The sequence below is a fragment of the Jatropha curcas genome, chromosome 6, assembly GCF_041381405.1.
Source record: "Jatropha curcas cultivar XTBG-Jc1 chromosome 6, XTBG_Jcur_1.0, whole genome shotgun sequence".
In the NCBI taxonomy this organism is placed as follows: domain Eukaryota; kingdom Viridiplantae; phylum Streptophyta; class Magnoliopsida; order Malpighiales; family Euphorbiaceae; genus Jatropha; species Jatropha curcas.
The window spans coordinates 11,201,850-11,215,349 of NC_143156.1; the positions used below are offsets into that span (position 1 = coordinate 11,201,850).

Consider the following 13,500-nt stretch of genomic DNA (forward strand, 5'->3'; position numbering starts at 1 on the left):
CAAATTAATATAACCTATTAAAATTAAATTATCTTTATTTTTTGAATGAATAAAATTAAAATCTATAAAGATATTATATTCTTACCATATTTAATATATATCTTATATAGTATATAATATAATTTATGATTTTATCCAACAGAATTTAGATTTAAATAGGAAGTTAATATGAAATCAAAATCAAAATATTTTTCAACTAATAAAATTAAATTCTTTAATGACATTTTTATTAATTTATAAACTTAATAATGATATTTTTGTCCTAATATTCCTCACTTCATTCTCACTTTTACGTAGAAAGATAGACTATATATAAACGGTTCATAATATTATTATTTATAATAAAAATAATAATAAAATATATAAATTAAATTATGTTATAAAAATTAACAAATATAAATAACGTAGAATGCTGGTTCAAGAAAATTAATAAAATTAAAAGAATTGATCTTCACAATGAAAGACCAACTTATTAGTTAGGCTAAAATTCTTGAACCAAACTGTAATTTACCATTTAAAAATGGAAAATAAATATACCCACTATACAAGCAGCCCTAATTTATGGGAATGGTATATGGTGCAGATAATGCAGTTGAGTTAAAAAAGCAAATAAAAATCCAAAAGATAAAACAATAAAAAAAATAAGCAGAAAAAGGAAAGGTGGAGACTCCACAATAATTGGCATCAAATGCTTATGGGGATTCGCACTGTTGCTGAATTCCAAGATCTGGAAACATCAATTATTTAAATCCTTTATTTATTTATTTTTTCTTTTTTTGTTTTATGTATTTTTCTTAAAAAAATAAAAAATAAAAGGCGCACGTTAAGCCTTTTTGCCTTTTCTTTCTCTGCTTTGCTATTGGCGCAGCTGTAGGCCATCTCGTCTCGTCTCTCTACGACGCGCGCACAGACACACACAGAGAGAGAGAGAGAGAGAGAGAGGAAAAAAAGTATGCTTAGTAGTGTCACTATGCATTATGTATGTTTGCGCAACTGAGTGCAAAAGGCAAAGCTAATTAGCCAATTTGGCCTCCGTCGGAAAGTGGCCCTCAAAAGGTAATCCAACGCTTCCTTTTTATTTCAATCTTACCACCACACGTTCAATTTTTGCACTGTTTAGGGTTTTTGGAACTTCTTGCTCCTCTATTTACTAACTTTTATTTGGTACTGTTTAGGGCTTTCAGTTTTTTTTTTTTCTTGATTGGTTCTTGAGTTTTAGTTGTCTTGGGGTTTAGTTTCGTGGGTATGAGTTTATTTATTATTGTTATTACGGTTTCTTTCTGATTACGGAAGAATTCGGTTGGCAATTTTGGTTTCTTTTGGCAATTCGTGTTGGAGATTGGGCTCTGGTGTATTTTTTTTCTTTCTTTTAGAATAACTTTTGTGTTCCTACAGCAGCTAATTTTCTCGGAGTTTTGACAGACTGAGCAAGTGAAGTCGTAAGATGTGACTTTGAACTTTGAATTTCCGCTGTTTCAGTGGGATTATGGTGTGGTAGAGAGTTTTGGAGGGAAAAATGGCAGCGGAGTCCAACTCAGGGTTTCACAAAGAAGAAATCTTGGGTTCTGCTCATAGTCGACACTCGATATCCTTTCAATCTGATGCAATAAATAGCTCATCTGAGATCATTCCGATGGGAAGTTATTATGCGATGAATATTAGTCCTAGTACTGTAATGTTACCTGGGAGCTCCAGCTTGATTAACAGCAGTCCTCCTGGAATAGTTCATGTTCAATCTGTCAATTCTTCTGCTTCTTCTCTTCTTCTTGATTCTAATCCTGGCCTCAAGCATGATACGGGCTTGGCTGTAGAGTGGTCTCTTGAGGAACAGCACAAATTGGATGAAGGCCTAAAGAAGTAGGTTGTTTGATTTTGGGGTTTATGCTTATCTTCTTTCTTTTACTTTTTGCTTTATAAATAACTGTTAGCTGTAATTTATGGATAACTTTTAGCTATAATTTATCTGTACTATCTGCAAATGCTCGGGAAGATTTTATGTTAGTGCTGTTGTACTTTTATTAGGTATTTACCCAGCTGGTTCGATTCTGTTGTTGATGATTAACATAAAGAATAAAGATTAAAGAATTAAACGGAGCAAAAACGGTTTCACTTAGCTATAGTATCTGATGTTTTATTTTTTAGTATCTGGTGTACTTGTTCAACTTCTTTGAAGGTTCATGAGGCTTTGACTTGTTTCAAAGGGGCATTTATGTGACATTTCATTAGATGAAGAAATGAATTTGGTGTTGTTAAACTACTAACTGCAAACGAAATACTCTTAGCTTCTGGCTTTGCATGTAGATCTATATATAATAGAGTAACCAATTTTTGCTATGAAAACTGTTTCTCAGCTTTCTGTGGTGTGTATTACCTTATAATATTTATATTGGCATGATTATTTTACCCTTGACTGCTTACCCTGTTTATTTGATATGGTCTGAAATTTCTTTTTTTAATATATTAATATTATTTTTATACTATGTTTTCCTAAAGGTGCATAATATTTTTAACTGTGCTTTTGCATTTCAGTTTTAACTTGATGTCATTTTATTTTACTATATAGATTTGCTGATGAGCCCAGTATAATGAGGTACATCAAGATCGCGGCTACCTTGCGTGATAAGACTGTACGTGATGTTGCATTGAGGTGCAGATGGATGACGGTAGGGTCTTTTTGTCCTTGTATGAAGTTTCTTGTGTTGTCTATCAGGTTGGTATTTTTTGAAACATGTGGTTGGTTTTGTTGGTCACCCTTCGATCGTGATACTAAAATGTTCATCTTTTTTCCCTCAGCCATTCATTCTTCAAAAGAAATGCTTTTAAACCCCTTAGTTTGTTGCATTATGAAAATTCTTTTGGTTGAAAGTCAAAAAGTGCTATGATTGGAATTTCTTTAATTATTGTCATTTCAAAATGTTGGCATTGTGCATAAATCTGTAGTCTACTGTGTGAGAAAATTGTTGGGAATGGAACCTTTGATGGTGTGCTTAGTGTTGATAAATCATTTAAGATGATATATTTTTGAACTCTCTAAGGTGGATGCATGTTAATGTTTTGGTGTATTAGGTATTCAATTGTCGCGTTTTTCATTGACAAAAGTTTTTAAGGGAAAACTGCACCTATGTTGATTGGACAATAATCAGTTTCAGTTTGGTCATAAACATTAAATAGTCACAAGTGAGCTAATGACCCAGAATCCAGTGAAAGATTCGCCTTAAAAGCTTATGTGCTACCAATTCATGACTTTTTGTTTCCATTGTTAGATCTATGGACTCTATAAAAAAAACATCTCTTTTAATTTTGTATCTCAATTTTCCTTCTAATATGACATATTGAGCAACTTCCAGTGGGTCTTTTTCCAGATTCTAGTTGCTTTTGATTCATTTCATATTAAATTGAAGTTTAATGATCTAATTGTACAAACTCAACATTTATGGTCAAATTGGAACGTAGTGGAAAGTTCAGTCACCATGATTATATTTTCCCAATTTTTAGTTGCCAAATATTATGCATTGCATACTGGTTTTGCATGATTAAAACTTACCTTTGATGTGTTCATTGAGTTAAAATATTATTTCACCTTTCATAGAGAAAGCGAAGGAAAGCAGAGGAATATAATTTGGGAAAGAAGGTCAATAATAGGAAGGTAAGGAAGATCTTTGTATGAAATTGACTTTACTTTTTTAATTTTGTTTTGTTTAATTTTATTATGTAGTTGATGTTTTTGGGAGAAAAACTGTGCTTCAGTTTACAGTTAAACAAATTTGTTCTTCCTGTGCATGCTGAAGTTTCACTTACCGTCATAGCATAAGAACAATATTGAATTAAAAAGAATAAGAGCAATATTATGGCTGGCCCTAATGCTATTTATTCTTTCTGCTGGCTCATTTCTGTTTTTAGTATAGGTTTTGCACCCGATTTCCCTTCAATTTCTGTTTTTAGTATGGGTTTTCATCTGGTTGGCCATAAGTGGATATAGCAGCAGTTTTAGTCATAATCTAAGTTTCTTAGCTTTGAATTTGCTATATTTTGATTAGTTCCTCAATTTCACTTTTGATATGTCTATCAGCTATACCCTTTTCTATGCTGTGGCATATAAAACATGGTGTCTGATGATATTGAGTGGAGTATAGCTGAGCAATCACATTTACAGATTTGAATGTAGGGATTTTTAAGGTAGAAGTTTAGGGAAGTTCTGTATTGTATGTGTGTGGGAGGGTGAAAGAGAGAGAATTTTTTTTTTTTTTTGTGGGGAGGGGGGGGGGGGGTTTGGGTGGTTACGTATGCTTTCTTATCCGTACGTGGTGTAGTCCCATGTCCTATGCTGCAGTACTTTACTTTATTGTAAAGTTAAGGTTATGAATACTTGGACCTTTTATGTTATATAGGAATAGTCTCCATCAGGTTCATACTAAGTGTTATGAAGCGCATGAAGTTCCATGTTGATGAAAATGTGTTGCTATCATTAGATCTTAGCGAAATTTGCACTTTAATGGAAGCTGTAATTCGGATTACTTACTGGATAAGTTATAGAAACTCACCCGAAGGGATCTTAATTTTTACAAATCAGTTACTTGTACTGCAGCGCTAAAGATCTGATTGATGTTTTAATTTATTGAATCAATTAATGTCTTTAGGATGTTATGTTGATTGAAGAACCAGTATTCTAAAGATCATGCTTCTTCAGGATAAGCTGGTGGAATCATCCTCAAAGATGACTTTATCTTCAGCTGTGCCGCAGAACATAACTGCATATCCATTAATGATGCATCAAGTAGACCAGGGCGAACCTTTGCATTTTGAAGGTTAGTATTTTGATGTTCTTTACAAGAATGTTATAAGTTCTGTCAAAGTTAGGTAACCATCTTTCTCCTATTTCTCCAAGCATATATATGTATTTGTGTAACTTATTTGTACGATGGACTTAAAATTCTGGTAATTCTGTTCTAACTAATCTTAGTTTGGCCTTCAAAGAAAAATCACAGAATTCAAAATTGTAAAGTTGTGTGTTTAGTGAAAACTGAAGTATTCAAGATGGAACTGCAAGTCATACTAGGTGACGCCGAAAGTTTACCTCCTATGTTCTGCCTTTTCAGGCATCTGATGACTTCTATTTGAGTTTTTGTTTGCCATATGATAGATTGATTTTTATTGTTTTTCCATGGGTTCAGCATTTGTCTACTTATTAGCAAGTTTTGTCTCCAAGTTCAATTGTATTGACAGAGAACTGGTAAAGACGTGCTTTTGCTCCTCTGAGGTTGAACTTTTAAGGTTTTTGGACTTCGCTTTGTTGAAGTTGCAGAAAATTGGTAAAAGATAAGACCTGAAATCTTTGGGCTTTTACCTATTTTTTTTATTCAGGACAGCCTTCATAAATGGATATTGGGTGGCTGTCTTACTGGGATGGTGGTGGAGCTAGTGAATGCTAAGGTTAGCAAAAGAAAGTTTCAATTTTGGATTCTAAGTTAAGGAGGATAAGCTTCTAAAAGTACTGATAACATCTCAGTATGAAAGACCTTTCTCAGAGATGAAATCTAGACAATTTGATGCCACATGTCTTCTATGAGCTGCTTGCTTAGAATTACTTCCATTTGGTATACTTCATTATCAGGAATGAATAACAGAATATCAACATGCGGCTAGTACGTAAGTATTATATATAATTATGAAACTCAGACTTGTAAAGAATCCCTCAAAGAAAATGTGAGGCAACAATCATGTTATGTGAACATACAATGAAGCACCTACCAGTTGCTTCATATATGCCCGCATGAGTGAAGGAACAAGCTGAACCTAACCTGCAAAAAGTGTGAGAAACTGAATGTACCATTGGAGAGGTAGAAGTACAATTTTTAAGACTTGACATTGAACTTGAACGTATCGGATCTGAAAAATATAGTAAGCAATTGATTTCATCAGTCTTGAAATTCCAATTGAAAAGATGAAGAAATTGTTATTTTATTTAATTCTACGACGTAAACAACGAAGAGAAGTTGGAATAGAGTCGATGGGTTTTAATTCAAGCTATCTATGAGTTTCATTATCTGAGATTCAGGGTCAAGTTTTCTCTACTAGGGAATGCAATAGATGTCAAAAACATAGGGCCTGCTGGGGCACTGTTTGTACTTGGGACTATGTGCAAGACACAAAGCAAATGCTCCTGTTTGTTCATGTTTTGCAGTGGAGGAAAGAAAGGTTGACATCAGATCAATGATCATTGAATGGAAAGGCGGAGGCGTCAAAAGGATAGGGAAGAAGTAAGAATATGAAAAGGGTCAAAGTAGCACTTAAGATGAAGAACATGAACAAGATGAAAGATAAAATAAGAAAGGATGCAAAAATGAAGAAAGGAAAGAGATCGAATTGGAAGAATAAAAAAGGGATGGGTGAAAGGAGGACTTGTATGTTGCCTCTAGTGGTTGGGAGACTGATGCTGTTGAACTTTTTGGGGTGGAAAAACTGAGAGATGGTGCCTTGCCTTAGGCTGACCCAAGTGCAACCCAATGTTGTCAAACTTGCTTTTTTAACTAGAATTGGTAGGCAGTCCACAAAATCAAATCATAAAATTGAAAGGTTTTAAAAACAGCCTAAAATAAAATAACCCAGCTCCATGACAAAAAAAGAATAAAATTCGCATAACAAAATACACACACGCACACCCACACACACAGGCAGGCAGCTTTGGAAAAACTTGACAGCTTAAATTTTTTGAATGGTAATCCTCTGTGTTCAAACTTTATTTTCTTTGAAGTATTTTTTTTTTCTTTTTCATTTTTGCCTAACGTGTTTTATGATAATTTTGTTTTCGGCTCGCTGTTGAACTAAAATCAGAATCAAATCAGAGATGAGGAGAGAGACAAAAACAAATCAAAGAAATGAACAAATCAGGAAAAAAAAAAAAAAAAAAAAACTAATTCATATCTTGATTGAAGTCGCGTGCAGCTTGTGTTGCTGCTCCTTGTGTTGCGTCATTCTAGGTGGTGATGGAGCAGTATTGTGATGCACAGAAGAGAACAAAGAGAGAAGGGGAGAGTGAAACTTTGTCTCTAATTCTATTCTAACCAAAACACAGCCATCTTAGGTAATGATTTTTTTTTGGGTCTCATAAAAAGTCAGCCCAATGGCCATTTAGCTACCCAATTCCACTATTTCACCTCTTTTCTAAAATCAGTTTGTTTTAACCTGAGTTTACTGATTTCAACCCAACTTTACACTGATTTTGTCAGCACTCAAGATTGTAAACGATTCAACACATTTTAGTGATGTGGGATCGTAAACTCGCATGAGTTTAACTCATGATTTTGACAATGGTGCAAACCCCATGGTCTCATTGAGGCTCGCCTTGACAACTGTAGGGTTGGCTAATGGAGAAAATGAAAGACATATTTAAGTTTTGATTGCTTGGGATTTTTGGGATATTTAGAAATTTTTATGACAATATCTAGTGCTCATTAAGATTTGGTAGGACATATCTATCTTATTTCCTAGATTGTAGTGTGCCTCTCTGTGCCTATCTGCGGACATTAATGATTAGGGTTGTAAAAAATGATATTGATGGTGTTCGGGATTGTTATGTTGACAGATATAAGATAATTTATCTTCTTTTTTTTCATAAATTAAAAACTTCATAAAATAAATGAAGTTAACATAAAAAATATGAACTAAATATGCAATGTATTAATACTAATAATAGCTACATGAAGGATTTTTTTGAATAGTAAGGTACTTGATAACACCCTTCAATACTTAGAATTAAATTCTCAGCACTTATTTATTTTAAGTTGTTTGGTACGTTTGTCTATATTTCACTTAAAAATCTTGATTAAAGAAATGCTAAGTCAAAATTTTTAATTAAAATTGAAAACAAATATAATAAATTTAAACCAAATATAACTATGTGATTTATACAATATTTTCAAACAAATACCTTTGCAGTTCATTTTCATGTTCTGATTTATTTATTTACATAACTCGAGTAATTCTTTTATTTTTGTAGTGTCAAAGAATATGGGTTTTATTGACGTATTTGTTACTGTGGTGGTCTCAGGATTAAGTGGTACAGCCAGGCATCTCTTGGAACAAAATGCCCAAGTTTTTAGTAAAATCACTGCTAACCTTTCTACCTTCAAGGTGAATACAACCATCCTCTTCTTTGTTTATTTTTTATTTTTTAACGTTTTTTCAGTCAATAAATGGTAGCTTATAAAAAAAGATGTGGTTCACCACTGTGTAGATTGGATTTGATCATTGTGTCACTATCTCTATGACACTCTCAATGGCATGTTGAATTGATGCAACATAGTGCATGAAGTCAATGTTCATTTTAGAACATTCTTTTTGTTGCTCAGGTATTTTGGATATAGTGGAGTAACTTGGTTTAAAATTTATAAAAAAAAAAAAAAGGAAGAAAGTTTCCTGAATGTAACTTAGTTCATTTACATAATGATTTCTGGACTGGTTTAAACATTCCCCCTTGTTTACACACTAGAAACACTCAAATCTCTTACAAAATTGTGAGACTTTTAAAGAGCCAACTTGATTGTGCTTTCTAAAAGTAATAGGTAAACTCTAGCTTACAGATTGTCAGGGCTTCATTTTCCTTGGCAAATTCTTTTACTCGCATTGATTTCCATTTTACATTCTTCTTGCTCAGGATTTGAATGATTAACATTGTTATTCGGTGCATTGTCTGGTCATCAATTAGCTAGATTTAGTGGATATATATATATATATATATATATGAAGAGATAGAGGAAAAAGAAAAACACTAACTGCCGTGACTAGTCCTTAATGGTCCCCTATTCAACAACTGCAGCTATGACTACAACCATGACTGCCAGTGAAAATATAAGGTCCTACCTATATGTTTGTGTGTGTGCGTGTGTGTGTGTTATAATTTCAGACTTTTGTCTTGAATCTGTAGACGTGTCTGACAAATTTACGAGGATAAATTTGTTTAGAGATACACGTGTTTCTTAAACCTTACAGGGATATGCACAAAAATTGATCAGCTAAGTCTTTGATTGGCTCAAATTTTTTATATTACTTTGTTATTTGATTCAAAAGGCGATACTAAACTACTGTAGTGCAGCTAGTCTTTTTAGTATTACAACAGAATGCCGTTCTGTTTGAGAAAAGAACTCAACTCAACTCAACTTCAATTCTACCTTAATTGGATTCAAACATCTTTTTCTCTTTCACTCTTGTAACTAGTACTCTATTTTATAGCTATACAAACGGTAAATGTGCTAGATTTGCTGAACCATTTCAATTGCTTCTAACTTAACTGCTCTTGAATGTATGGTACTTCCACCTTTGTATAGTGTAATTGGATCGTCTGTTTCTACATCCATTTTAGGTTTCTTATCTCTGTCACAGTCAAAAGATTAAAGTCGTTATAGTGTTTGATGTACTCAACTTGTGGAAGGGGAAAAAAAATAGCATTGAAATATAACCAATTAACAAGAGCTAACTTTTAAATCTAAAAAATGATATATTTAATAATATTATTGAAAGAAATGACAGACCTGACCTAGGCTTAGCTGAGTTGTTTAAGTGATATTGTAATGATATTGCGATAGTAATGTTGGTGATTTCAATGTAATTGGTAAATTATAAATATGATGGTGGTTATAGCAAGTGGATGACAACCATAGTGGCACTGGCTATGATTATGGTGTTAGGAACAATGGTGTGGTGGTCATGACAATTATATTGTATAATAGTCATGATGCTGGGATGGAAATTGGACCTGTATCCATGTAATCCCCCCAGTCGGGCGATGGTTGAGGCATTTTTTTGGGAAAACTCAAAATGAATTAAATCAGAGATGAGATGAATCAGTGTACAGTGCGCACACCTGCTAGAGTATCCTTAATTTACGAAGTGATTATATGTATACCTTGTTGATTGTAGATTTGTTGTTTTATGTTAGGATATTTTTAATCTTATCTTTTCTAATAATTTGCTGGATGTACAGCATGTCGTGTACTTGATGACAATTATTTCTGTTATATATAATGCTATTTGGATATTCTATTTTGTATAATGATTTCAAAGTTCGAATTCTAATGGTTTTCTATATTATTTAATTCATTTTATTGAGCATATTTGACATTTTGGAATTTGTTTAGCTAACTAAGGTAAAATGAAAGGGAAAAAAATCATTATATGAAAGAGGGTGGAGTGGGGTGAGGATAGGTTGGGGAATGCCTGAACACATTTGTATTGTGTTACTATGTGGGGGGCGGTGTAGGAAGGGGGCAGGGATAGAGATGGCGAAAGCTGTCCATTTACCATTCCTATGGTGATGGTGGGTAGTGAGTGTGATAGTGATAGAGGTATGGTAGTTTGGTGATAATATGATGGTGGGTGTTAAGAAAGAACTAATGTTCACTTAGCATATTAAGTAGAAACTGTTTCTTAGACAAGTATTGTCAAATGCACTTAAAATATTAAGGCTGAAAAGGTAGTTTTGTTGAACATTTTGAGCAATTAAGTGCTGAATATGAGTTGTCAACCTCCTGAGCAGGGATCTTTCCCATCAGATATGGTGCCTGCTTCTACATGTAAATTTTCTGCCATCGTGTGATTGATATCTTTACCACTCCTACCTTTCATATGGTAGAACTAAAGTACTGACAGTTACAACTCTACAGTTTTTGGATTTAAGAAGCAGAAGATGGTAAAGCGATCATGTTGGATGCCTATAAACTAAAAATAGCTTCTCTCAATACTTAACCAGTTGAAGAAAAATTTCTTAAATAATCCGTCCCCACCCCTACCCACTCCCAACTCTCTTCCAGAAAAGGCAAAAGAAAAAAATAATAATAAAGAACCCACCTTATGTTTTAAATCCATTTCGACTCTTTCTTTCCTGCTTCACTGTGGTTGTTGTTGGTTTTCTCCTCGTCAACCTCTCTTTCAGTTTGTGGACATGCCTATTAGAGCATAAGTACTGCTCCTATTATGAGCTGTTCTTGATAACATGCATAAGTAGTAATTGTTTGTCTAATACTATTCACAAATAGTATTACTACAATTTAATTAACCAAATACATGGCAGGTAATTTTGGACAAATAGTAATTTTAATTATCAAGGTTAGCTCATTTGGTTAATTTACTGCAATTTTAATTAACAGGATTACTATTTGTTAGAAGAAGAGGTTCTATTTAAGCAATCATTTTTTGAGTAGGTGTGTTTTGCACTTGTGTTCACAAATCTTGTCCTGGTCCTTTAGTTTGAAGCAGTTGGTGCTTTTACTGGGATAAAAGTTGGGTGCTGGGCACTCCAAAATAACGAAAATCTATTAAATTTTGATGAACATTCTGTATTCGCTTTTCTTGCATTCTGTTCCTTCTCTTTTTATAGTGCTTTAACAACTAAAGCCAGGATGCTTATTTGTTGGAATTGTCACAAAATCCCCCCCCCCCCTCTCCCCCCCTTCCTGTTTTTTTGTTTGGGGGGTGGGGGGACCTAAGAGTTGCCACGTCTGATTATAAAGATTTTAATATTACATTACTGTTTTGGATAATAGTGGTTTGAGAATATTGGCAATTTGAAGTTTTCCAATTTGTACGATGGCAGAGTAACTTGTGACAACTGGGTAGGTAATGATGTCCAACATACTGATTATGGAGTAGCCATTTCTTTTACATGTAAAAGAAAAATGTTATATGCACAAATTTCTGCATTGGGCATAATGCATACATTTTTTCTATATGAAATGTGTCCTCTTGGGGAATGCAACAGCCACAACGAAGATGCAATTTCTCATTATATAGGCTTCTTTTTTTTCTATCTGTTCATTGATGAAACTGAAATTGTTCCTGTTAATGTGATAATGCATTTTGTTTAAAAAATTGCACCTGTTATTGGCGCTTGATATGTATATTTTCCTTGGTATAATTTATTTAAAAATAAGTTGTGGTTTACTAAAGATGACATAATTTTACAAACAGTTACAGGATAACATTGACCTCTTCTGTCGCACGAGGAGCAATATTGCTGCCATCCTGAATGAGTATGTGGACGTTTTTCAATAAATTTAATTCAGGATTTGGCTATTTATAGTTATTTCTACTTCTTACTACTGACTTTAATGTTTCTAATATTGTGAAAATTCCTGTTCTGATTGTTTGCAGCATGAGAGGTATGCCTGGCATAATGAGCCACATGCCACCTCTGCCTGTATCTATTAATGAGGATCTTGCAAATAGTATATTACCAAGCACAACTCAGGTAAGCTCAGCGCAACAACTTAATTACATAATCTGAGGATGCCATGCTAGCTAGCTAAGTAAATGTTGGATGAGAATATTCATTCGGTCTAGTGCCAGTTCTGTCAGATGAACAGGAACCCACTATCCTGGTTGGAGTCTCTAATGGAAGTCTTACTTCTAAACATTGAGAATGAACAATCAAATGAAATTGTAAGATTTAATGTATATTCTTAAAATCAATTACAAATGACATGCGAAAAACAAACAAATGATAATTAAATTATATTGAATGATTGTGGGGCCAAATCAAGAAGTTTCCTTTTTTTGGGAGGGAGTTGAGGCATGTCCTGTCTCTTTAGGATCTACTATCCTTGATTTTATATTGCTTGTATGAATGGAACAAATGTTTGGAATCATCAGAACAAAAACATGTGTTGATATAAATTTACTTTTTGGACTTTTTGGCAAATATAAGTTTTCTACCAATATAATTATAAGTTTTGTACCAATGTAACTTCACTGCTCAAATGTAACTTTTAATTTCATGACCACGTATGTTAATCAGAATTTCAATCACCTATGCCTCCATAATATCAAAATTAGTACATGGAGTAACTTTTTGCAACGAAAATTTATGTTTTAACTGTTTCTTTTTCTGTGTATCCAGTCGATAATGTTTGGCTCGCTCAGTGGGGTCCAATTGAAGCAGGAGCCCAGGTGCTGATGAAGAATTTTTGTGGTTGATTCAATTTATCTGGTCTGTGTAAGTACCAAAATTTTACTACTGTAAATGCTAAGCAGTTTGGTAGGAGGCGGTTCTTCCTTTCATGTACACAAATCGTCACACATACGGGTCCCACCAATGGAAAAATTTGTAGAGATCCCATTTTTGGAACCTTAAGTGTTTCCCTTGCTAAGTATCGAACCAAGCACCGGATAATAAGAATGTCGACTGCCCATTGTTCCTGCACTCCAGGGAGATTCTCTAACCAGAATACTGTTTTTTTTTTTTTTTTTTTTTCCTTTTTTAAGATGAATTTTGAGTTTAAAGTTTTCTTGTGTACAAATTTATGTCAATACCTTGGAGTGGAATATTTGGTGCCTGATTTATAACTACTACTAGCATGTTATATTCTTGGAATCATGTTCATGTGTACCTATTAGAATAATACAGATAGAATTGATTTTCCTTTACTTTTCTTGAGAAAATAATTATGGCTATAAGAATAAAGAAAAATGGAGGAGAAATAACCCTTCTCGGTGCTGACATGGTATTTC

General features: G+C 33.5%; 1 protein-coding gene across 2 annotated transcripts; it reads left to right on the forward strand.

The window, feature by feature from the left end:
* The first annotated feature begins 914 nt into the window (after positions 1 to 914).
* On the forward strand, positions 915 to 13,085 carry LOC105641407 (uncharacterized). Of its 2 annotated transcripts, XM_012225938.4 has the most exons (9): positions 915 to 1,056; positions 1,423 to 1,857; positions 2,564 to 2,663; positions 3,590 to 3,646; positions 4,688 to 4,805; positions 8,048 to 8,130; positions 11,962 to 12,023; positions 12,145 to 12,241; positions 12,890 to 13,085. In XM_012225938.4, the coding sequence occupies exons 2-9, from the start codon at positions 1,517 to 1,519 to the stop codon at positions 12,944 to 12,946; spliced, it is 915 nt and encodes a 304-aa protein (XP_012081328.1). In that variant the 5' UTR covers positions 915 to 1,056; positions 1,423 to 1,516; the 3' UTR covers positions 12,947 to 13,085. The 2 variants fall into 2 exon arrangements, with proteins under 2 accessions (XP_012081328.1, XP_012081327.1); XM_012225937.4 differs by lacking the exon at positions 915 to 1,056 and having other exon boundaries at positions 1,378 to 1,857.
* The last annotated feature ends 415 nt before the right edge of the window (positions 13,086 to 13,500 follow it).